We start from the raw sequence: 24,219 nt of genomic DNA on the forward strand, positions 1-24,219 counted from the left end.
ACTTGGTAAGTGATAGGTATTTTTTGAATGAATGAATGAATGAGTGAGTGAATAAATGAAGAGTGTGACTGCATTTGGATAAGTTCCTCTTCTCTGCAAAGAAAATAAACACAAAAAACAAAACACAAACTTAGGTGGTGCAGGACAGGATTTAGGTAACATGTAAGTAAACATTTTTTAAAGTTGTATATTCATTTTAGTGAATTTTTTAAAAGTATAATTAGCATATCAAACCTGTGTTTTCATGGATTTTGCTGCTTAGGATGATAGTGATCTAAAGTTTCTTCTTAAATTTGTCTATTTAAGTATATGAAAGGGTGTCCATTTGGTTGGGGTGGCACAGCCCTGTAATCCCAGCACTTTGGGAGGCTCAGACTAGAGGTCATTTGAGCCCAGGAGCTTAAGGTTACAGTGAGCTAAGATCTCTCCATTGCACTCCAGCTTGGGTGACAGAGCGAGAGCCCGTCTCAAAAAAAAAAACAAAAAAGTATGTCCACTTAAAAACTATTAAGTAGGTAGTAGTATATTCTCCTGTATTTTCTTCTAAAATATTACATACCAAAGGATTACCTTGTAGAAGATATAAAGAATGTCCTATAAATCAAGAAAAAAGGCATGTACACAATGGTGAGGGGTGGATCTTATGAATATAAAGCTGAACAAAAGAAGCCAACCACAAAGGAGTCCTACTGTGTGATTTCATTTACATAAAATTCAAACACAAGCAAAATGAATCGTAAATTTGGAAGGGACATAGTGAATGAGAGGGGACACAGGGAGCCTTTGGGGGAGCCAGTAATGCTCCATTTCTTGTTCTGGATGCTGGTTACCTTCTGTGTTCTGTTTGTGAAATTTCATAAAAAGGCACCTATGAGTTGTGCATATTTCTCTATGTTTTGTTACACATCAATAAAAAAAGTTTTCTCTTAAAAAAAGAGAAACAACACAAGAAAAAAATGTTCAAAAGATATGAACAGGCAATCCACAGTGGAGTAAATCAAATGGCCAATAAAATATAAGAAAACCTCAACCAGGAATCCAGAAGATGTAAGTTCAAAAATCAGATACAATTTTTCACTCTTGGACTGACAAAAATTAAGTCATGTTAGACTTGTTTTGTTTGATTCAGAACGAAACAAGGTTCTGCCTTGCATTTGGTTATTATGGCTCTTCAGTCTTTAAAACCAATAATCCCCCCCTTTCACCTGTTCCGTCGTTTATTTACTGAAGAAACCGGGTCGTTTGTCCTGCAGAATGCCCTACGCTCTGGCGTGGGCTCATTGCTTTTGCCTGCTTCTAACTTTTCCTCCGTTCCCCACATTTCCTGTAAACTGTTGGTTTGATGTAGAGGCCAGAGGAGATTCAAGCTCAGCGCGTCTCGCCGACACCCCGTCGTAGGTGGCGCTGGCGCATCCTGACAGCGAGACCCATTGGCGGGACCCAGTGTTCCCAACGTGGTCCTGCGTCTGCAAGTTCCCCTTCTTGGGTTTAGTCTCCTTTGATGATCGTCTCCGGAATCCATCATTTCATTAAGGAGTGCAGATGACTTTCTATTCACCTTACTCACGTTTTAGCTAGACTTTTCCATAAGGAACTTTCCCTGCCCTTCTGTGGCTCTGAAATACAGTTCCTTCATTATTTAAAATTTTCAGAATGAACAAGCTGAGGCCCACGGTGGCCAATTTTTGGGTCCTCTTATAATAAATTTAGGAAGATTATATATATATATATGCATTTCACACACATGTATATTTCATGTTTTCCAATCAGTTGCAATCACTATCCTTGTTGAGGCTGCTCCAAGTGTTGTAGACATGGGCAGCTTTGCACAGTAAAGTTAAAAATAAAAATTGTTTTTTTAAAAAACGATGAAAAGCCCCACCAGGTTAGGGCAGGCTTCCGGGAGGCCGGGGGCGGGACGCAGCGAACTCGAGCCCGCCCCGCGCTCCGGCCTGGGTGGGTGGCGGGTCCCGGCGCGGGGGGCGGGGCGCGGCGTGGGCAGGGCCGTCGCGCCTTTGCGCGCGGGGCGGGGCAGGTGGCGCAGCGGCGGCGGCAGCGGCGGGCAGAGGCGCGGCGCACGGCCCTGGAGCGCGCCAACGCTGTCCTCGCCGGAGCCCGCGGCGGCCCTGCGCGCGGCCCTGCGCGCGGCCCTCTCCCAGTACCGCGACCCCGCACCCCGCCGGCCGAGCATGGGCGCACGCTTCTCGCCGGGGGCCCGGGCCCGGGCCGGGCTCCTGCCGCCGCTGCTGCTGCTGCTGCTGCTGCTCGGGCTGCTGGCCCCGGGCGCGCAGGGGGCGCGGGGCCGCGGCGGCACCGAGAAGAACAGCTACCGCCGCACGGTCAACACCTTCTCGCAGAGCGTCAGCAGCCTGTTCGGCGAGGACAACGTGCGCGCCGCTCAGAAGGTGGGCGCCGGGCCCGCGGTCACCTTGCCCCGGCCGCCGCGCACCTGGCGCTGGGGACCGGCCTGGGCTGAGCGCGGCCTCGGGGCTGCCGGCCCTGGCCGGGCGCGCGAAGCTGGGGCCCGGGCCGGGGGAGGGGGCCTCTCCTGCGCGCCGCGCTTCTCCTTGGACCTCGGCCCCGCGGGCGGCGCGGCCCGAGCCTCTCCAGGCTGCGCTGACGCCCGCCGTGCCTCTCATTCATTCATTCACCACGTCTGAATGGGCACCGACTGTGAGCCAGGCACCCTGCCCTCTGCCCGGGGGCGTCCTGCCCGGCGACGCGGCCCCTGTGCCACGCTGCTGCGCTGTCCCCAGCACCCCCGGATTTGCCCTGGCCTCGCTCCCCGACCCACTTCCCCCAGCTGCTTAGGCCCTCCTCCTGCTGCTTGGAAGATATTCAGGCTTGTTTTACTTTACAAGAGAAGAATGGGGGCCATGCGGTCCGCTCCATTGCTTTGGCAACCCGAACACCTACTGTGTGCGGGCCCTTCACTGGGAGCCTTTTGTCTGGGGACAGTCTAGGAACCTGCAGCCCCCAGGCAATGGTGTTGAGCCTTAGGAGGAGCCCAGGGAGTTTTCCCCGATTCCCGCTTCTCCGGAGCTGGGTGAGATAGGTGCGCCATTCTGGGCCAAAGTCCCCCGACCAGCACCCGAGAAAGGGGAAGTTAATTAATGGGGGCAGTTGCACGTGGTAATGAGGTTCCCTTGCTGTTCCTCCTGTTAATTTCTAAGCTGGCTGCTAGCCCTGGGGTTTTGGGGTACAGCGAAGCTTGGGTTCCGCTTGGGGCTCTACCGTTTATCTACCATTTACAAGCTGGATGGCTTTAGGCAAGTGGCTTCACTTTTTTGGGCCCTCAGTTTCTTTATCTGTTAAATGGGGATAGTAATAATAACTGCCTTCATTACGAGGTCGTAATTATGAATAGTTGGCACCTTCCTGGCCCAGAATCATAGCTAAGAAAATTAGTGTCTGCTGCTGTTGTTATTTTCTGGCCAGGGTACAAATCAACTTTGCTTAGCCATGCTGGAGGACCTACAGGGTTAAAAAAAAAGTTTTCTGGTCCTTGAGGTGGAAAGAGAAAAAAAGAACATTAAAACCCAAATTAGGGCCAGGCTCTGTGGCTCACACCTGTAATCCCAGTACTCTGGGAGGCCGAGGTGGGAGGATCACTTGAGCTCAGGAGTTTGAGACCAGCCTGAGCAAGAGTGAGAACCCATCTCTCCTACAAATTGAAAAACTAGCTGGGCGTGGTGGCGTGTGCCTGTAGTCCCAGCTACTTGGGAGGCTGAGGCAGGAGGATCGCTTGAGCCCAGCAGTTGGAGCCTTAGTGAGCTATGATGACGCTACTACACCCTAGCCCAGGCAACAGAGCCAGACTCTGCCTCAAAGGAAAAAAGAACCCAAATTAGATCCGCTGGATATTCTTATTGCATGAAATGAAAGGCAGGTTAATTTGTTAGAAAAACTGTTAACTTCTGACCAGGCTCTCCTACGGGTGTGTGGATGCGTTTTGCCAAGGTGTGGGTCTGTGGAGGTGGCCAAGGGGGGAGAAGGGAGCAGGCTGAACACCTGGCTGCTGAAAGGTTGCCCTTGAGTCCGCCTGAGCATAGGGGTGTGCGGGAAGGGAGTCTGCATGCACTTCCCTCTTGCTGCCCGTGCCTGAGCCGTTTGAAGGCAGAAATCATTTGTTTTAGAGCAAAAAGAAGTCTGCCTTTTTCATGCAGGTAAGCACAAGGAACCCCAAGTCTCAGCTGACGGTGGTTCCCTGGGACAATCTAAGGTTAACAAATGTGAAATACAAAATGGATGTTTAAGGGTTTTTACCTCTGGGTTGGTGTCAGTAAGAAAGAATCTGAGAATCTGGGGGTCAGAGCTCTTTCTGGGGTAAACCCAGAGTTTGGGCCTTCAACAGGGATGATGATAACTACTAACTTCTGTTATTTGCTTGACCTGTGCTAAGTGCTTTTATAGATAGAACTCATTGGATCCTTAGAATACCCCTGCGAGGTAGGCACTGTTCAATTTACAGAGTGGGGCGATGGCCGGCTTCAGTTCGGACTAAGTGGCGGAGCCGGGATTTGAACCTGGGCAGAGTGGGTTTGGATCCCACATTCATACTTCTCATGGGTTTTCCAGCCTCACAGCCCGTCCCTGTTGCCCCAGTCAGTGCAGCATCTGGAATGAGGTTGACCTGACTTATTTTACTTTCTGTTGAGTGTAGCTCAGACCAGCCCGGCTTGAGGATATTGTTTTGTTAATTTTAATTGAAGGAAAACTGGGTCTGCTAGCAAGTGTAGTTTTCAGCGTGGCTAGGTTTACTAATTTGAGCCAGATGTGCTTTGTGGGTTGTGAAGTTTGATGGTATTTAAAAAAAAAAAACCCATATTCTAATCTGGGACTTGTATGAAATAAACCCGTGACCTTCCTATTTGGAGCATGGGGCCTGCTGTCCAACAGACATGGGTTTGAATCCCAGCTCAGCTTCCCACTTGCTCTGTGACCTCGGGCCAGTTGCTTTACCTCTCTGTGTCTCATCTGTGCAGAGGAGATAAAGGGGGGAGTTGAAGGGGACATGTTGGTACAATCCCAGGCACTGAGTAAGCATTTAGCAAATGGTAGAAGACTTATATACGAAAGGGATTTGTCTGCTAGGAGGGAAATAGATTCATTCATTCATTTAAAAATTATTAAGCAACTTATACATGAGTGTTCACAGCAACCCTTTTTATAATAGCCAAAAAGTGGGAATATCCCAGGTGTCTATCCTATCAGCTGATGAAGGGATAAACACAGTGTGCCCTGTCTATATAATGGAATATGACTCAGCCATGAAAAGGAATGAAGTACTGAAACATGCCACAGCACAGATGAACCTTGGAAAAAGTGAAAAAAGCCAGACACGAAAGGCCACGTGTTATAGGATCTCATTTGCAGGGTATGAAATGTCCAGAACAGGAAGATCTGGGGCACAGACAGCAGACCCGTCTTGCCAGGGGCTGGGGGAGGGGCAGCGGGGTCTTACTGCTTGACTGATGTGGGGGTTTCCTTTTGGGGTGATGAAAAAGTTGGGAACTAGAGACAGTGATGGTGGTTGCACAACCCTGGGAATGTCCTTACTGCCACTGGGTTGTACACTTTAAAGTGGTCAATGTTATGTGTATTTGACCACAATTAAAAAAAAATATTAAGCACCTGCTGTATGTACAAGGCACAGCAAAGGATCCCTCTCTGGGAGCTTTCATGGTGGGGTGGCAGTGAGGGGACAGGTCGTAAATAAGTGGAAAGTAGGTAAAACAAGAATATTTTGGAACGATAGTGCCATGAAGGAAGTAATAATAGCTGGGCAATTTTTGTGTCAGCGCAGTATGTGGCTGGTGCTGTTGTAAGAGTGGCTCTGTCATTGTCACCCTGTTTTGCAGATGAGGAATTAGAGACATAGAAAGGTGGCATCTCTTGCCCACAGGCCAGCTTATCAGTGGTGGAGAGCAGGCAGCGTCCACGCTCAACCTCTGCAGAGTTGAAAGTAACTGGAATAGAGTGGCCAGTGGAGGGGGCTGGCCCTGCCTGAGAAGGAGCCAGCCGGGGAAGGGCATTCCAGGTAGAGGGAACTGCCAGTGCTAAGGCCCTGCAGTTGGGAACGGGCTTGGTGTGCTCCAGGGCTAGAGAGAGGGTCGGTGTCTGGCTGCGGCAGGGTAAGTGAGGGAGACAGACGGAGATAGCCCAACATGCAGGACCTGGGGTTTGACTGAACACACTGGACTGTGAAGCCAGAAAGGCATGGAAAAATGCCAAAAGGAAGAAGACCGAGGAAGAAGAGGCAGGGGTCTCAGTGTCCTGCCTGGAGGAGTTGGGGCAGGGGTGTGGTGCAAAGGATGAGAGTCGGATCTGGGAAGATGAGTTACAGCGCTGGGACGTTGGGGCAAGGCCCACAGGTGGCTACATTTGCAGTCTGGTCTGGATCTTGGGAGCTCAGGGAAAAAATACAGTTGGACCGACATGGTGGGAACATCCGAATGCCAAGCTGAGAAACTGGTGTGTTTTTTTCCCTTGCCCCTTGGTCATGGTTGCATGGAATACAATTTCAAATAGTTCAGGAGCTTAAAAAAATAAATCTGCTTCCACCCCTGACCCCCTCTCCCAGCCCCCTTCCCAGAAGCAGCCACATATTCTGAACATATATAAACATATAGACATATAGATCCTGTCCCCCTGTTGTTGGTATTTTTGTTTATTTTGCATTTTCCTTTTTTTTTTAATGGATACATTTTGGAGAGCAGACCTTATCAGTACCTAAAGCTTTGCTTCCTTCTTTGCGAAGGGCTGCAAAGGGGAAATTGTTGCAAGGATGTGCCATAATGGAACCCACCCCTGATGCTTGACAATTGCTCCTGTCTTTTGCCTCTCTGAATGTGACCACGGGGAAGGTCTTTCTATACGTATTATTTTGTGTGTTTCGTCGTGTACATAGACAGGTTCATCTGTACATTGTTAGAAATGAGGTAGCTGAGTCAAAGGGTCTGTGCATTTTTAAAATTTTTAATTGAAATGTCATTGGTGCACTTTTGCATGTCTCAGTCTACAGCATAATGAATTGTCACACACCGAGCACACACCCGAATGCAGATCTAGAAATGGACTGTTCTAGCCCCCAGAAGTCCCTTTGTGGGCCCACATGGTCACTAAGCCCCAAGGTCACTAACCCCCCAAAGTCACCACTCTGCTTATGTCTAAGACAAATTCACTGTGCTTGTGCCCTTTACAGGTAGTTCTGGCTCCATGTGCATGGCTAATGTTGAGAGACCTTACTAAATACGCCTCCAGAGGGTGATACCAATTTCCATGCCCACCGAACACGCATGAGGGCTGGTGCCCAAACCCTCTCCAACGCAGTGGGCCAGTGAACTTTTTGGTTTTATTGTATCTGAGATGGATGGTCCTTTCATTTATTCAGAATCCATTGGTATTTTCTTTTCTGGGAACTGCCTTTTGTTTTTTCTGTTTGTTTTTGTTTCCCATTGTGTTGAGCTTTTGGGTTTTTTGTTTTTTATTTAAAGACACTTGCAGTTTTTGGTGTTTGCAAGAAAAGTATTTTGAGCAAAATAACTGACAGTTCCCAGTCCTTTTTTTCCCACCAACATTTTAACAGCTTTATTGAGGTGTAATGTCACTGTATTCTGTTACACCTCAACAAACCTACACCTCAACACACAGTGCATATTGGAAGTGTACAAGTTGATATATTGCAACATGTGCGTGTACCTGTGAGAACCACAGGTTCTCACCACAATTAAGGTAATGTTTCTTCTTTTTATTTTGAAGATTTTCAAAGTACCAAAAAGTTGAAAGAATAAAACAAAGGACAGCTATAAACTCCTCACCTAGATTTACCAGTTGTTCACTTTTCCCCTCAAACTTGGTGCACACTTTTCTTTTTGGCCAAACCATTTGAAAATTAATTGCAGACATCTTAATACTTTTTCCTACAGAATCACAATGCCATTGTCCCACCCAAGAAACTTAAATTTAGTACAACAATATTTGGTAATAGATAATCCATATTCAAATTTCCTCTATAGCTTTTTTTTTTTTTTTCCTTTTGAGACAGAGTCTCACTGTGTTGCCCGGGCTAGAGTGAGTGCTGAGGTGTCAGCCTAGCTCACAGCAACCTCAAACTCCTGGGCTTAAGCGATCCTACTGCCTCAGCCTCCCCAGTAGCTGGGACTACAGGCATGCGCCACCATGCCTGGCTAATTTTTTTTTTCTATATATATATTTTAGTTGGTCAGGTAATTTCTTTCTATTTTTAGTAGAGATGGGGTCTCGCTCTTGCTCAGGCTGGTCTCGAACTCCTGACCTCGAGCGATCCACCCGCCTCGTCCTCCCAGACTGCTAGGATTATAGGCGTGAGCCACTGCGCCCGGCCCTCCTCTATAGCTTTTTAAAAAAACCCAACCCCTAATCAAGGATTGCGCGTTGCATTTGGTGTTCATGCCTCTTTAGTCTATCAGAGTTCCCTCACTTTTGAGGGGAAAGGGGGCATTCATGACATTGACATTTTTGAAGAGTGTCAGACCCATCATGTTTTTTTTTTCCCTTGGTAAAAGCTTTCTTGAGCTATAATTGAGATACTGTACGATTCATTCATTGAAAGTTCAGTGTTGTACAACTGTCACCACAATCAATTTTAGAATATTTTCATCACCCCAGAAAGAAACCCTGTACCCATTAGCAGTCATTCCCCATTTTCCCTCATCCCCCACCTTCAGCCCTAGGCAGCCACTAATCTACTTTCTGCCTCTGTGGATTTGCCTCTTCCGGATAGTTCATATAAATGGAATCCTACAATGTGGTCCTTCGTGACTGGCCTCATTGGCTCAGCACCATGTCTTCATGGTTTATCCGTGTCGGAGCATGTATCACAACTTCCTTTTTGTGTCTTTTTATTGATCCAGTTATCAGTTGACGGGCGTTTGGGCTGTTGCCACTTTTGTCTGTTGTGAATAATGCTGTTGTGAACATCCACGCACAGATTCGGTGCAGATGTGTGTTTTCAGTGTTTTGGGGCATATACTTAGGCGTGCAAATTGCTCGGTCCTATGGGAACTTTTTGTTTGACATTTCGAGGAACCACCAGACCGTTTTCCAAGGCAGGTGCACCATTTTACATCCCGACCAGTGACACAGGGGGGCTGCAGTCCCTGCATATCCTCGTCAACACTCGCTGTTGTGGGTTCCAGCTGTCCTGGCGGAGCCGAGTGGTATCACTGTGGTTTTGACAGACTGGTCTTTCGAAATGTCCTGCTGTATGTATTATCTGATTGCTTCCTCGGGGTTAGACTCTGGGGAAACCGTCATGGCAAGGATTCTACGGCGTGGGGGTGGCCCTGTATCCTTGCTCTGCCTGCACAGTCTGGAGCATGTGGTGTCCGTTTGTCCCACCGTTTGCCTCATCGGTTGATGGTGAGTTCCATCACTGGGTCGAGGCTGGGCAGGCCCTCCCATTTGTGATTCATACGTGATCTGTCCCTATATTCCAGCATTTTCTGTTTATCTGACCCTTGAATTTCTGTGTGTTCTTCGGATGCTTGCAAAACCTCTGAATTGCAGAATCTCTTGCCCCCTCTCTGGCTTGCTCACCAAGACTCCTTTGCCCTTATGGCCTGATTTTCCTTAGGGCCAGTCTGCATGTGCCTGGAGGTGATGAGGGTCAGGAGAGATTAGGATGCAGGAAGGCCGTTGTCACCCAAAACCCTGGCGTTGGGTGTCCTGGCCTCGCCTCTGCAAGAGGAGAGCTGATGAAATCCCGGGCCCGGGTGATCTTGTTCCTCTAAAGCCACAGCCCTCCAGAGTTTGCTCACCTGACCCCACTTCTAACTTTCTATTCTGAAAATTGCCCAACACACCCAAAGGTAGGGATAAGAGTAGAGCGAATCCCTGTATTGCTCCCCCAGGTCTTCTGTGTATCGACTTTCTGCCATTCTGGTTACTTCTGTTCCCTCATTAACGTTTTTTTTTTAGCCTGTTATGGTGTTTTCAAGCTAATCCAAGACATACTGGTTCACCCTTGAATATTTCATTCTGCATCATTAACAAATACGAACTTTGTAAACCTCAAAGCCACAATAGCATCGTCACAGCTCATAGCAATTCCTTGATAATCTAACGCGAGTCCATTTCCTGATTTTCCTGACTCTTTTTACAAAATCTCTGTCTGAATTGGGATCTGAACAAAGTCTGCACATTACATTGAATTGATATGGCTTTTAAGTCTCTTTTTTCAAAAATAAACTTTTTTTTTCCAGAACAGTTTTAGATTTGCAGAAAAATTGTGACCTCATTTTAACTTAATCATTTCTGTAAAGATCGTGTCCCCAAATACAATGATATTCTGAGGTGCTGGGGGCTGGGGCTTGAATGTTAAGAATTTTGGGGGGCTCAGTTCAGGCCACATGGTTCTTAGGGCCCATGTCTCCATCCACACAAGGTGGGTCAGGGTGTCACGCAGCCAGGATAGTGGCCAGAGCAAGCAGGGCCAGCCCCACGGGGAACAGTGAGAGTTCTCCAGCCGGATGGAGGGGTGGGGCTGTCCTTTGCACCATGAGAAGGAACCTCTAGCCTGGGCCTGTCTTCCTGGCAATGCCAGGAGCTGCTCGAGTGCGCCGGTTTCTCAGGTACGGCAGGTTTCGGAGCACCTGCTTGGAGGCTTGTGTTCCGTGGGAGGTGATTGCTGGGTTTGCCCAGAGGGTCTGGCCTCTGTCTCTTGGCTGGGGGTTCCGCCCTGCCCCTCATGAATCTGACAACCTCAGCTGCATCGGGCACCTGCCGTGTGCTGGGCGCTGTGCTGAGTCTTTACAGCTTCTAACGCTGAATCCTCTCTTAGTCCCATTTTGCAGCTGAGCAAAGGGAGCGGTTCAACAGCACGGGCAGTGATGTCTCTTCCTCCCAAAAGAACTGCTTCCGCACTCGCTTCCGGGGCAGTTGGTGCCATTTAAGGGGCTGCCATCCTTTTCTCACAAAGGCTTTCTTTTTCCTTCCTTTGAATGCGTTATAAAAATTGCTACATATTGACAAACACGTACAAGTCACACATATTTTAAAGAATCATAACAGGACAGAGAAAATGTGGTATATCCATAAAATGGAGAGCTGTTTGGCGATAAAGAGGAAGGAAGTGCTGATTTGTGCTGTGACACTGATGAACCTTGAAAATGTTCTTTGGAGTGAAAACTGCCAGACACGAAAGGTCGCGTATCGTAGGGTTCCTTTGACATGAAACATCCAGAGTGGGCAAAGCCACAGAGATGGGAAGCAGATTAGTGGGGGCCCAGGGAGGGGAGGGGGGGATGTCAGTGACTGCTCATGGGTGCCAGGTTCCTTTTGGGGCAATGGAAATGTTCCACAATTAGATTGTGGTGATGATTACACACCCTATGAATATTCTAAAACCACCGAACTGTATACTTTTCCCGGAGTGTCTGATGCAGCAACGGGTCTGGGGTGAGGCCAGGAGTCTGCATTTCTGACACTCCGGCTGCTCCAGAGAACACAGTCTGAGAGCCACTGACTGGGGATACTCCAAGGCAGCATTTCTGGAAGCCCCTCTCCTCATGGTGTGGTTCTGATTCAGGCTGGCGTCGTGCCTGTCTCCTTCTCCCGGATCCCCCTGCCCACCTGCCCCCGCCAGAGAGAGGGGCAGTCACCCCCCTCTTCTCTCTGACGTGTGTGCTTCCTTCTGGCGTTCTCCACATGGGCTTTTTTTGGTTTTTGGTTTTTTTACAAAAATGTAAACCCTTCGTTTTTTTAGATGATAGCTTCATTGAGGTATATTAATAATTCACATACCATACAATTCACCCATTTGAAGTGTGCAGTTCCATTGTTTTTAGTGTATCCACAGGTATGTGTAAGCATCACCACAATTTAAAGACATTTCCATCACCTCGGGAAAGAGATCCTGTGCCCTTTAGCTCTCACCCCCCCTACCTCCCAGCCCCCAGCAACCCCTAGTTCTGTCTCTGAGGGTTTGCTGTCCTGGACATTTCATCAACACGTGGTCTTCGGTGTCTGGCTTCTTTCATTCAGCGTGATGTGTTCAAGGTTCATCCGTGGTGTTGTGTGAATCACTGCTTCTTTCCTTTTTATGGCCAAATAATGTCCCCTTGTAAAAACAGGGCAACTTTTGTTTATCCATTTATCAGTTGTCCACATGGTGTCTGGAGGTACAGATTTCTTGAGTGCTTGCACCTGTGCAATTTCTTAAAGCTAAAAGGTCGTCATCATGGTAGGACATATTGGGATCAATATTTCTGTTAGAATATTGGACATGGATAGGAGTTTTGAACATTTACCATTTGCTCAAAGCTTGTTACTTGACTATCCCAGGTTGTGTTCCTAATAGCCATACATGAGGTAGGTACTGTTACCCCATTTGTCAGCTAAAGCCCCGAAGCCCCAGACGGCTTACAAATATGTATCAGATACCCGAGGCCACCCGGCTAGTAAGAGGCAGAGCTGGGGTTTGGAGCCAGGTGATCAGCCACGTGGCTTGTGCTTTCTCAGCCACAGTGCTAGCTCAGAGGTTATCAGCGTCCTCTGCTCTCCTGGTCACTGATTCAACCCTGCTCTTCCTGTCTCATCTGTCCTGGAGGAACATCCAGCTAGGACATCCAATTTAAAATGCTGTAGCCGTGCTCGCTTCGGCAGCACATATACTAAAATTGGAACAATACAGAGAAGATTAGCATGGCCCCTGCGCAAGGATGACACACAAATTTGTGAAGCGTTCCATATTTAAAAAAATAAAAAAAATAAAAATAAAATAAAATAAAATAAAATGCTGTAGCCAATTTGCCTTGAGACATTTGTCCTCCACATTTAAGCCAGATGGCACGTGTACTTGGTTTGTTGCAGCACTATCTCTGATAGCAAAGGTTGGAAACAACCTAGGTGTCTGTGAGTAGGGGATTGGCTGCAGGTGTACCGTCTTTTAGACATAATTTTGCATCTCTGTATGGTTTGAGTTTGAGTGATTGCCCAGATAGAGTGTTGCATGAGAAACACTATAACTACACATACGTTGCCATTTGTGGGGAAAAAAATTGATGCCATTGTTGACTTGGCGTAGCTAAGGAAGGACACACAGGTGAGCGGTAATGGTGGTGCCTCCAGGTTGCCGGGCAGTGAGACGGAAGGCTTACTCTTCACTGAACATCTGTTTGTAGTTTTGAGTTCTGTACTATATACAGAAAATATCACTTATTTAAAAAAATAAGGTAAACTGAGGCTGCACCTCATATTTCTCTAGCCCTGTGGTTCTCCAGAATCACCTGGAGAAAGACCTCAGAGCCCAGGACCCTAAAGTTGGATAGAGCACGGGGCTCTGTCATTACCAGCTTCCTGGGAGACCCTGGCCTGCTTGAGTTTGAGAATCATGTTCTCACACTTCACAGCTGCCCTCTGGTGTGACCCAACCTCCAGGGGGCTGGGTGGGGGGCAGGAACCCCCACTCTTTAAAAGTGAGAAACCAGGCAGAGGAGAGGAGAGTCTCTGAGCAAAGAGGGGGCCGAAAGACAACGGGAGAAATGGCAGGGGGAGTGAAGTAGCCTTGCAGAGAGTCGGTCCCAGCTCCCGCAGACGTGGTGCCCGGCCTGTGTAAGGGAGGGTGTGTTTCACCCATTTTTGCCGCGCTGTCGGACTGCCGTCCATCAGTGCCGAGCTCAGGCTGGTCCCTGGGCTAGTGCACCACTCGCGTGGCATTCATGGTCAGCTTGGTATCTTTTCCCTGTTTTAGGTATAAACTCCTGAGCTCACGGTTCACTGCTCAACTCGTTGAGGAGGACAGTGGTGGGCTGGCTGATTCGGTGGTGAATGACTGTTTCCTTATTTCTGCAGTTCTTGACCAGACTGACCGAGAGGTTCGTGTTGGGAGTGGATATGTTCGTGGAGACGCTGTGGAAAGTTTGGACAGAGCTCTTGGATGTTCTTGGAGTTGACGGTAGGTGTCGGGGTGGCATTCATGTAAGGTGCTGTTTTATTCCATTGGTTCTCAAAGTGTGGAACCACCCATGGAGGCCCTTTGTTACTGAGAGTGGCGGCTGGGGTTCCGCTGCTCAGCCACTTGTGTGGGTTGAACTGGGCCCCTGAATAAGATGAATTCAGGTCCTAACCGTGGGACCCATGAGTGAGCCCTTGTTTGGGAACAGGGTCTGTGCAGATGTGATCAAGTTAAATGAGATCATCCTGGAGTAGGGTGGGCCCTAACTCTAGTGACTGATGTCCTTATAAGAGGTGGAAAATTTGGACACAGAGACACTAAGAAACATGTGGCACAAAGACAGCCACATGAAGACAGAGACAGAGTTCGGAGTGACGCAGCACCCAGGAGCTGGAAGAGGTGGGAAGGATTCTCCCTAGAACTTTCGGAGGAGCATAGCCCTGCTCACGCCTTGAGTTGAGACTTCTGGCCTCCAGAACTGCAGAAGAGGATGAATTTGTGCTGAAAGCCACCCACTGTGTGGTTACGGCAACGACAGGAAACAGATAGAATCCTGTTTCCGTGAGGAATCTCTCGGAATCTCCCATTGGTCCTTGACACCCACATTTTGCAGATGGGAGATGGGGGCTTGAGGCTGAGCCGTTGGCCACGGTGGGGCACGCTGGTTCGTGCCTGCTGTTACCTCCCTGAGCCACATGGAACCGTTTCCAGCCTTGATTCATTGAGTTCAACCTTTAGGAGGCCTCAGACCCACCCAGGGCACCTCGGTGCTCAGGCACAAAGAGCCCCAGGCAGCAGTGTGGCCACTGCAGAGGCTGCTGTGCAGCCTGCAGTCCCCCGGGGCCACTGACGGCCCCTCCTGGGACTTGGCTGAGTCAAGCATCACCCAGATATGGCAATCGGGTGCAATCCTGCCTGGCGTTCACACCCAGCCCTGCGTGGCTTGTTTCTGTCCCTGCCCGGCGAACCATGGAGAAGCAAACCTGATTGCGGGAAATTGCAGCTTGGAGTGAAACGCGGCAGAATGGGAACAGCCTTCCAACCACGGGAGACCAGAATAGAGCCATTCCGCTGCAGAACCACTCGCGTTCATGATGAGAGCAGCTGGCACATTCCGGAGGTATCATACAACTCACTCGCTTCTGTGTGGTGCTTTTCCCGTTTTATTTGATGCATAAGTGTCAAAGCATCCGAAGGCCTTTGGAATTGGAGTCTTGTGCCTGAAGTTTGAGTGTACGAAGTGCTTTATAGGAAACCATATGCCAAAGTGGGATATTCTGGTGCAGAAGGTTTCTGTGGGCACAATCCTCTGATTTCCTTGTTCAGACTCTTTTAGGGTGCTGGTTAAAATGCAGACTCTAAGCTTGGCACAGAGTGATCCAGTGGAAATAGAACACATAGGTAATACTAAATTTGCTAGTATCCACATTAAAAATGTAAAAAGAAACTGGTGAAATTAATTTCAATAAGATATTTTAGTTAACGAAATATATTGAAAATATCATCTCCAGTTGTAGTCAATATGAAAATTGTTATTGAAGTGTCTTACATTTTTTGGGCACTTGGGCCTTTGAAATCTAGTCTGTATTGACACTGAGAGCACACTCGATTCGGACTTGGCACGTTTCAAGTGCTCAGCACGCGATGGGCAGCACGGCCTTTGTCCCTGCTCTGTCTCTGCCAGCACAAAAGCCTTTTCTGGGAAATGGAGCACCTGTCCAGGAGTCAGGAGGCTGGACTGAAGTCTCACATCAAGGTGCTTGCGTCCTCTGCCGTCTCCAAGGCCACTTCCAACAAAATGTGAGAAGTAGTCCTCCCGCAGTGACGCGTCTGTACAGGGACTGGGTGGCTCTGGAAACCAGACCCCCTGCATGCAAATCTCAGCCCTGCCCTAGCAGTGGGACCCTGGGCAGGGAGTCCTTGTGTGGGGATCGCTGTCTGCCTCACTGGCACGTCCTGGGGACTGGGGGATAAGTGTGCAGAGGGCTCAGATAGCGCCTGGCCCACAGTCAATGCTCGATAGACACGTGGTGGTTTATGAAAGGGCCCTGCTCCCAGTCACTGTGCAGTTCTGGGACCCACTTGATCTTGATTTTCCATGCTGAGGGCCGTCTGGCTGGCTGTACCCAGAGCTGGCTTCTCCAGCTGCACCCATGGGGACTTTACAGGTCTGCAGTGACCTAAACCCGGCCTGAGCTGAGACATGGGGCTGCCACCAAGACACACGAGTTGAACTGGGTCTCCCCAACATTCCTATGTGGAAGTCCTAACCTCCAGTACCTCAGAATGTGAGCTTATTTGGAGACAGCGTCAGTAGAGATTTGATTAATTAAGAGGAGGTCGTGCCTGAGTAGGTGGGTCTCAAATCCAATGACTGGTGCGCTTACAAGAAGGGGAAATTTGGACACACACACACACGGCCAGAAGGCCACGTGAAGACAGACAGAGTGATGATTCTACAAGCCGGGGGACGCCAAGGATTGCCAGCAACCACCAGAAGCCAGGGGAGGCCTGGAACAGATTCCCCCTCCCGGCCTCAGAAGGAACCAACCCTGCGGACACGCTGACCCAGACTTCCGGCTCAAAGCCGGGATCAAGGCACTGGCAGGTTCAGTGTCTGGTGAGGGTCCTTTCCTCATAGATGAAGCTTCTTGCTGTGTCCTCACACAGTGACAGGGACAAGGCAGCTCCCGAGGGCCTCTTGGATAAAGGCACTAATCCCATTCCTGAGGGCTCCACCCTCATGAACTAATCACCTCCCAAAGGCTTCACCTCTTAACACCATCACTTCACTGGTGAGAATTTCAACGTATGAGTTTTGGGGAGACATTCAGACCATAGTACCTATAATGGGTTCATTGTTATTTGAAAATGAATTAATAGTAGCAATGTTTAAAAATTACTAACTAATTAAAAATTACTTTCTTCTATGGCAAACATCAATAGGTAGATCCCACCTAAACAAAAGCTCTTGGGGGTCTTCAATACTAGAGTGTAAACAGGATCCTGAGACCAAAAGGTTTGGGAAACGCTGGTTTAGTCTCCCGTCTGCCAGGGTTAGGTGCAAAAGTCAGCTTCAAAGTCAAGATCACGTTTAGTCAAAATGCTCATGATGCCTTAGGAAGGGGGGCACCGTGTAGGAGGAGACCGGCACGGCACCCTGGCTTTTGGGGAGTCCTGGTGACCCCGTGCTTCCAGTCCTGAGGAAGGCCACTATTTACAAGGTTGGGCCCCAGACACGGTGGCCAGCTGTGCAAAACCATCTGATCATCATGGGGGCTGTGAAATGCTCATGCTGTAGATGCAGCTGCAGACTGAAGGAGTCCCAGGTTCAAGTCCTGTCTCAGCCTTGCTCTGGGTCCAAGTCATTGTGTTACACTTTACCCCACTCCCTTCTCTTTGCCCTGATGCATAGCGTTAATGGTGCCTACACCAGCGGGTCTCAGAGTGTGACCCTCACGTCAGCAGTGGCAGCGTCACCCACCAACTTGTAAGAGATGCAGATTCTTGGGCCCACCCAGGATCTGCTTGGTCAGACGTCCTGGGGGTGGCACGCAGCGACCCATTTTCCCAAACTGCAAAAGATTCCAGTACACACTCAAATTTGAGAACTGCTTGTATAAATTAAATGCACTTCCGATTTAACTCTCCTTGAACTTGTTAAACAATATTATGGGGAAACAAACAATTCCAGAATGTGGGACCTTCTGTAAGAAAACTAGTCTGGGAAAACTAGACTTCAAAATGTCAGTGTCATGGAAGTCTTCTCCATTAGAGGAGACTAATGCCAGGGCACATGCAGTACATGGACCCTCATCGGGTCCTGGGTGAGCTGGGAAGGAAACAGCTATATTCCTAGATAGCTGGGAAATTGGAATGGTATCATGGAATTGTTGATATTCTTAGGTATGACAATAGTCACATGGTTTTGAGGTGAATAATGTCTTTATTCTTAACAAGATGCATGATGAACTATAAGGTGTGTCTTTCAAATGGTTCAAACCAAAAAAAAAAATATGTAAATAAGAGACAAAGCAAAATGTCGCAAATTTAATAATGGTTAAACCCAGGTGGTTTTGATAGGAATATTCACTGTTCTTTCAGCTTTTCTGTTTGAAATTTCCTTAAGCTGGGCACACAGAAGATGCCACTCCTCCATTTCACTCTCTTATTTAGATAGAACATCATGTGCCTAGCAGTTAGGATTAGGTTTGGCTGTAACAGGGATCCAATAACAGTGGCTTAAACCAGATGAATACTTATTATTTCCATCTTATGTGAAAGCTCACAGGGAGGGAGGGAGGCGGGTAAGATGGTTCTGATGGACGTTGTGTTCTGGGCTGAAGCACCTTCCATTTAATGCTGTCCCATGAGAGACGTCCCTGTCCTTATGGCCCAATGGGGCTGCTCCAGCTTCGGTCATTGCATCCACATTCCAGCAGGCAGAAGAGGAGGTAAAGGGCACATTCCTACTGCTTTTAGAGATAATCCCCTGAAGTTACTGCGAATTACCTCTCCTGGGCCAGAGCTTAGTTACATAGCTGCAAGGGAGGCAGGGAAATGCCTTTACCCTAGGTAGTTGTGTAAGCAGCCTGAAATTGAGCATTTATTACTATGGAAATTGAAGGTCAGTTTGCAGGCTCTGCCCCACTATGAGAGGTGCTTTAAACTCACGATATGGCAGGCTGTCTTAAAGGGGTGTCCTGTGTCTTCTCAGAGCTTAGCGTGCATATTAAGGGAGTAACATACTTTAGTTCCTTGGGTTATTGCAAAGGCCTTGTGAGCCCAGCAAGTGAGCTGAGCTCCCCAACTCCCCCTTGTCGAGAGCCCCCTGACTCCCGTGTAACCAGCCCTGTTCCTCTTTTCTGTCCTGCAGTCTCCAACCTGTCCCAGTATTTCAGCCCAGCCTCGTTGGCCAGCAGCCCGGCCCGCGCCCTCCTGCTGGTCGGCGTCGTCCTCCTGGCCTACTGGCTCTTGTCTCTGACTCTGGGCTTCACCTTCAGCGTCCTGCACGTGGTGTTTGGCCGCTTCTTCTGGATTGTGCGGGTCATCCTGTTTTCCATGTCCTGCGTGTACATCCTGCACAAGTACGAGGGCGAGCCGGAGAATGCCGTGCTGCCCCTGTGCTTCGTGGTGGCCGTCTACTTAATGACGGGGCCTATGGGCTTCTACTGGCGCAGCACCCCCAGCAACCCCAGCGTGGAGGAGAAGCTGGAACATCTGGAGAACCAGGTCAGACTGCTCAACATCCGCCTCAACAGGGTGCTCGAGAGCCTCGACCGCTCCAAGGACAAGTGACTGGCGGCCAGCCGGCGGGCGCCACTTCCACCAGCAAGCTCGCTCGGAAAACAGAAAAGGAAGAGGAAACACAAAAACAAACCACCAAACCCCAAACGATCTTAATAAACATGACTGAGCAAGAAGGTGGCGCTTTGTGAGGGTGTTTCCAGCCGCCCGTCAGCTCTTAGGACTAACGTTCCAAGAAACATCAAAAAGATCGTTCATGTAGAACGACACACAGAGTGTCATTAGTGGGAAAAATATTTTTTAAACAAAGGATATAACCGTATTTAGCTGTACAGTGAGAGAAAATTTATCTGTGCGTAGAGCATAAAGTTAATTTTTTCAAGCATTGAAATACATCTTTTGTAAGGTTTTTTAATAAAGGCAGATTGAGTCGAGTTTATTAAAACTTTACATGGAGGGGGAGAATATGCTAATTTGACATTTTAGAAAAGTTTAAATGCAAGCGTTTGTTTTTGCAGCTTAGGAATTGGTGGATGACGTCCGTGTGCGTTATTTTCATGTTCCAAAACTGTGAGCTTTATTTTATGTTATTTTTGGTTGATGTTGACCTAATGAATGTTGTCACTTCTCAATGTGGACAGTTGGGCTAGAGATGAAACCCAGCCTCCTTTGTATCCTGGTCACCCTGTCAAGCCCCCATCAGCCACATTTCTAAATGGAGAAATCATTATTTCTAGAAGACCTGAGATTTTTTCCCTCCCTCTGTACTTTGATGTATTTCAACCTCAACATTTTGAAAAGGAAAATTCAAGAAAGGGCAAAGAACTGTCTAGCCGAGTAAGCACTGAAGATGACTCCAGAATCTATTTCATGTCCCAATGTCGCTGTCTGCCAGGTAGGCTGAGATACAAAAGCTGTACCTTTGGTTTTTGTCTTTGTTTCACTTTGTTTCTGGTGGACTCAGGACCCTTGAAGGAAAACGAGCAGTGGCTAGTAACATTTTCAAGTCTGTTGCTACTTATGAAGCGTTCTCAGCAACAAGCAGCAGCAATACACAAGCCTTGGCAAAGATCTGAATTGTTTTCCCTGAAGTTTAGGGGCTTTTTGTCTGAAATCTGTTGCGTCCTCATTTTCGGTGGTTTCTGGGGGCAGAGGGTGGTACACCAAGGCTGGGCCTGGGCTGGGGCTGGTGGAAGCACCCTTTGCTAGGAGCCCGTTAGGAAGGGAAGCCCACCGCTTGCGGATGTAGCTTTGACGGCTGCTGGGGACTGAGGCTGTCTCTAGAGACCCCAGTCAGATTTGCTGGGACCAGACCTGATGGCCCAGGTCTCAGTCTGGGGAAGACTTAGCTGTTTGCCAAGTCTTGTGCAGAGTTTCTGTGAAGTTTATTTTTGGTTGCAGGTGACTGGAAAATAGATACAGATGTTTCTGAGGATATTTAGGAAACTTCTTAAGGTGCACATAATGGGACCCAAACTCTCCTGGATTCAGTTCATTTCCTGAAACACATACCTGTTCCCTTGGATTTACTTGAGCAGATCTTTATCCATGGGAATTTGGAACACATGATTTCTGGATCAAAACCCTTCCAATTTTGTCATTTCGATGCTTGCAGGTGAATCTATTTCAGTGCAGGGTATAAATACCTTGGGGAGGTCATCATTGTCCTCTTTCCTTTTGTGCATTTGGCTGTCCCATGTTCAGGTACGAAAACAGCTTTGCTTTTGTTGGCCAGGGGGAGAGCGGCGTCTTGTGCACAAAGTCGGTGACTGCGGCCTTTGCCTTGGCTCCCCCATTGTTTGTGGTCATTGTAGGATGCCCGAGTGCTGTATTAAACTGTCACTGGGCTGGGTCGAGTGTCCACTGCATTCCTCCTTGCACCCTCATCCCTGAAACATGAAGGGCACTGTGTACTGTTGAGATCTACGTAGGATGATCATTTTAACTTGAAAACAGAGGGAGGTACATGTAATTGGGGTGCTGGTGGATTTGGACCTTACACATCCATGGAAGATTGCTGTCAGAAAAATATGCACCATTTTTTTTTTTTCCAGTTTGGCTAAGTATAGGCTCTGAAGCCAGTTTTGTAGTTTGATGAACACTCAGGTGGAAGATGTCTTCATTTTTAATGAAAGAAGCTACAGTAAGTTACTGAGTGTCACTTCAGGGCAGAACATTGTTTGAAATTCTGATAGAAATCCTAGATGCCAGGTTTGAAAAAGTCTTGTTTTTTTAATGCATAAATTTCACTTTGGTTTGGGCGTATTTTTAACTCCAAATAGTTGGGATTTCTCTTTCTCCATTCCATGAAAGCTTGTAGGGTATTCAGCCCCTCCCCTCATCTTTGTTTTTTCTCTTTTGTATGTGGAAAAGTGTATTTTTGTACCATATCTCATACCTTGAATAGAAAACTTTTTTATATCTTCAGGGCTGTAAAGTGTACTAGTGCAGCACTTCACAGAATGTGATATGAAAACATTCTGATGAAAACGGTGGCTCTGTTATAATTAAGACTCAGTTGTTTTTAATATCTTAAATTTAATCAGTGTTAATTTCCCAGTGCTTCAGTATCACAATAAACACTTGCTTTACTGAGAACAGAGAATCATCTAGAAAAGAAAAAGGACCAACCATGTCCCAGTGCTGGGTTTGTGTGGATGTGTTAGGTTTGATGTTCCAGGACCTCTTCCTGGACAAAGATGCTTTTGTGGCGGGTGAGCCTTCCCTGAGCAGACTCTCCAGTACCAGTCGGCACTGCCTGCCTTTTGGTTCCTTTTGCTTCAGGTTTTAGCCCCCACATCATTTCTGGTAACAGCACAGCAGCAGAATTCCTTGAAAGCAGGCCCTCAAGCCTGGGTCATAATTCATAAAGGGGAGGTGAACGCAATGGGAAGGCGTTTAATGCAAGCACAGCAGGCCACGCCTGCTCACACAGCAAAGCCTGTCTCACACAGGGGTCAGGAAGCAGAGACATCAGGGAACTGGGGCAATGTCGTTAGGACCACGGCGGTAGGAAGTACCCAAGTGGGGCCATCCCCTGTTGGGTACTCTGTAAGAACATGCAGGTTGGGGTCGGTAGTTGGGAAGATTATGTGACTTTTGCATGCCTAAAGGGCTGCCTTGCAGGGAAGATATAAACACCTCTGGTTGCCCATCTGGCCCTGGGATTCGGCAGCCATGCGGAGTGGTTAAGAATAACAGGTGTCAGATGGCCAACACAGAACCTAGACACTGTTAATACAACTTGTCACTAGTGGACACCCTGAATTGCTTCATTTCTGTAATCTCTGCTACTTTCTAAGATGTTTTTGATAAATGACATCTGCCTTACTGGTTGACACCTGATAACTTCTCCCTGATGGGTTTCGAATTGGCTGACTTAACCAAAAAGCCAGCTCTTGCCATCCAACTGGTGTTTTTTCCCCTTTCCTAAAGAAACCAGTGGGTAGTTTTAGACCAACTGGTGTTACAAAGAATTCCTAAGGCTGCTAAGGTGTCAACCGTCCCACTCCCAACTTTTTTTTTCTTAATGCTATATCACCTGCAAAAATTTTATTTATGGCCATGTGAATAGCTGGACTTTTGCTCCTCAATTGTGAATAATAGAATTATATATATTTTGCAGGATCTAATGCAGTACCCTTAAATGCGTATTGGATGACCATCAATGTGATGTATAGTATCTGGTATAAACAAACTTTATTCAGCATATTGAATTCTTCTGTGTTTTGCTCTTCCTCGCTATGTAGGAGATGCAGCAGTACTAGTTTTTCTCTTGTGGTGGCATAAAAAAGTTGATTCTCATTTGCATCATCTGCTGAAAACCTGTGGCAGCTAATGGTATTATGACCATATGTCCTAATGTCTCTTTGCAAATTTAAAGGTTTTATTGTAGTGTCAACTTAATATCCGCATGTGTGTTAAATCTCTGAATACTGTGTAATTCAATTGATTTCTTGTGTTGGTGATGGTGATTATTAACGCACACTTAAAATCCAGCAAAGCAATTATTTCCCTCTTCTTCCCTGGAAATCATATTTGTGAGGTGTGGTACCCATTCTCAACAGTGTATTCATGATTCAATTCATTCTTTGTGTATCTGGTTATAAATTTTGTATAGCATTTAATTTGACACAATATAAATTCATTTGATTTGAATATAATGGTGTATGTGTGTATATGGTGTGTGTGTGCACTTTAGTTCCATGAGCTTTGGGAAGCTGATTCTACACATATCTTATATAGACATAAATGTATCAGGCTTATTTTCTTTTTCTTTCTTTTTTTTTTGCAAAGCAATATATACATTCCTCTTATTTATTAAATCACTGGCTTTGGTGTTATGTGGAGATATTTGTAGATCTCAGAACAGAATTACAATATTGTGAAAATTACAACTTAATAAATGTTTACTGTAATTTTGTTGTACAGACTTTTTAAATATATTTCATCACTTCTAGCCAAACATTTATGGAGTTTCCCCAATTTTTTTCCCCTACCTTTTTCTCTTTCTCTTTTGTAAAGAGTTCCCCCAATTTTGACATGTAACAGTAATTCTATGATGAGAGGAGTCACAAAACCTTGAATTTAAGTGTTCGGTTGGCTGTAGGGTTGCCAGATAAAACACAGAATGCCCAGTTAAATTTGCATTTCAGATTTAAAAAAATCCCCAGCACTCTTTTAGTATATTCCACATGAGTTATCTGAACCTGAAATTTAACCATGTGTCCTGTATTTTTAATTGCTAAATGGGGTGACACTAACAGAGTAATGCAATTGATGCACACCCCTCCACCCAACCCTGAACCGGTGCTTTCTTGGGTGCTAAAAATCCCTTCTTTAGCAAGCACTTAGGAATAAATGCAACAGGAGTACAGTCCAGTTTAATACACTTATGACCCAGGAGTACTGCTCCTGGGTGTGTGTATATATCACATATTGCAGAGAGCAAAGCCTCACACAGGTCCACAAGGGGACGGTTTGAGGCCAGCCATTGTGATGGTATTTGGAGGCAACCCATCCCTGGGAGAGCCCGC

At 47.3% G+C, this 24,219-nt stretch overlaps 1 protein-coding gene and 1 non-coding gene across 2 annotated transcripts; both read left to right on the forward strand.

Annotated features, from left to right (window-relative positions):
- Nucleotides 1–2,066: 2,066 nt before the first annotated feature.
- LOC123626144 (BRI3 binding protein) lies at nt 2,067–20,254 on the forward strand. Its single transcript, XM_045535028.1, has 3 exons — nt 2,067–2,405; nt 13,834–13,936; nt 18,813–20,254. Exons 1-3 carry the CDS (start codon nt 2,190–2,192, stop codon nt 19,232–19,234), a joined length of 741 nt encoding a protein of 246 aa, XP_045390984.1. The 5' UTR covers nt 2,067–2,189; the 3' UTR covers nt 19,235–20,254.
- On the forward strand, nt 12,630–12,736 carry LOC123626306. The gene has a single exon (XR_006730795.1). It is a non-coding gene; the product is annotated as a U6 spliceosomal RNA (small nuclear RNA).
- Nucleotides 20,255–24,219: the final 3,965 nt, after the last annotated feature.

The sequence above is a fragment of the Lemur catta genome, chromosome 21 (genome assembly GCF_020740605.2).
Source record: "Lemur catta isolate mLemCat1 chromosome 21, mLemCat1.pri, whole genome shotgun sequence".
NCBI lineage: Eukaryota > Metazoa > Chordata > Mammalia > Primates > Lemuridae > Lemur > Lemur catta.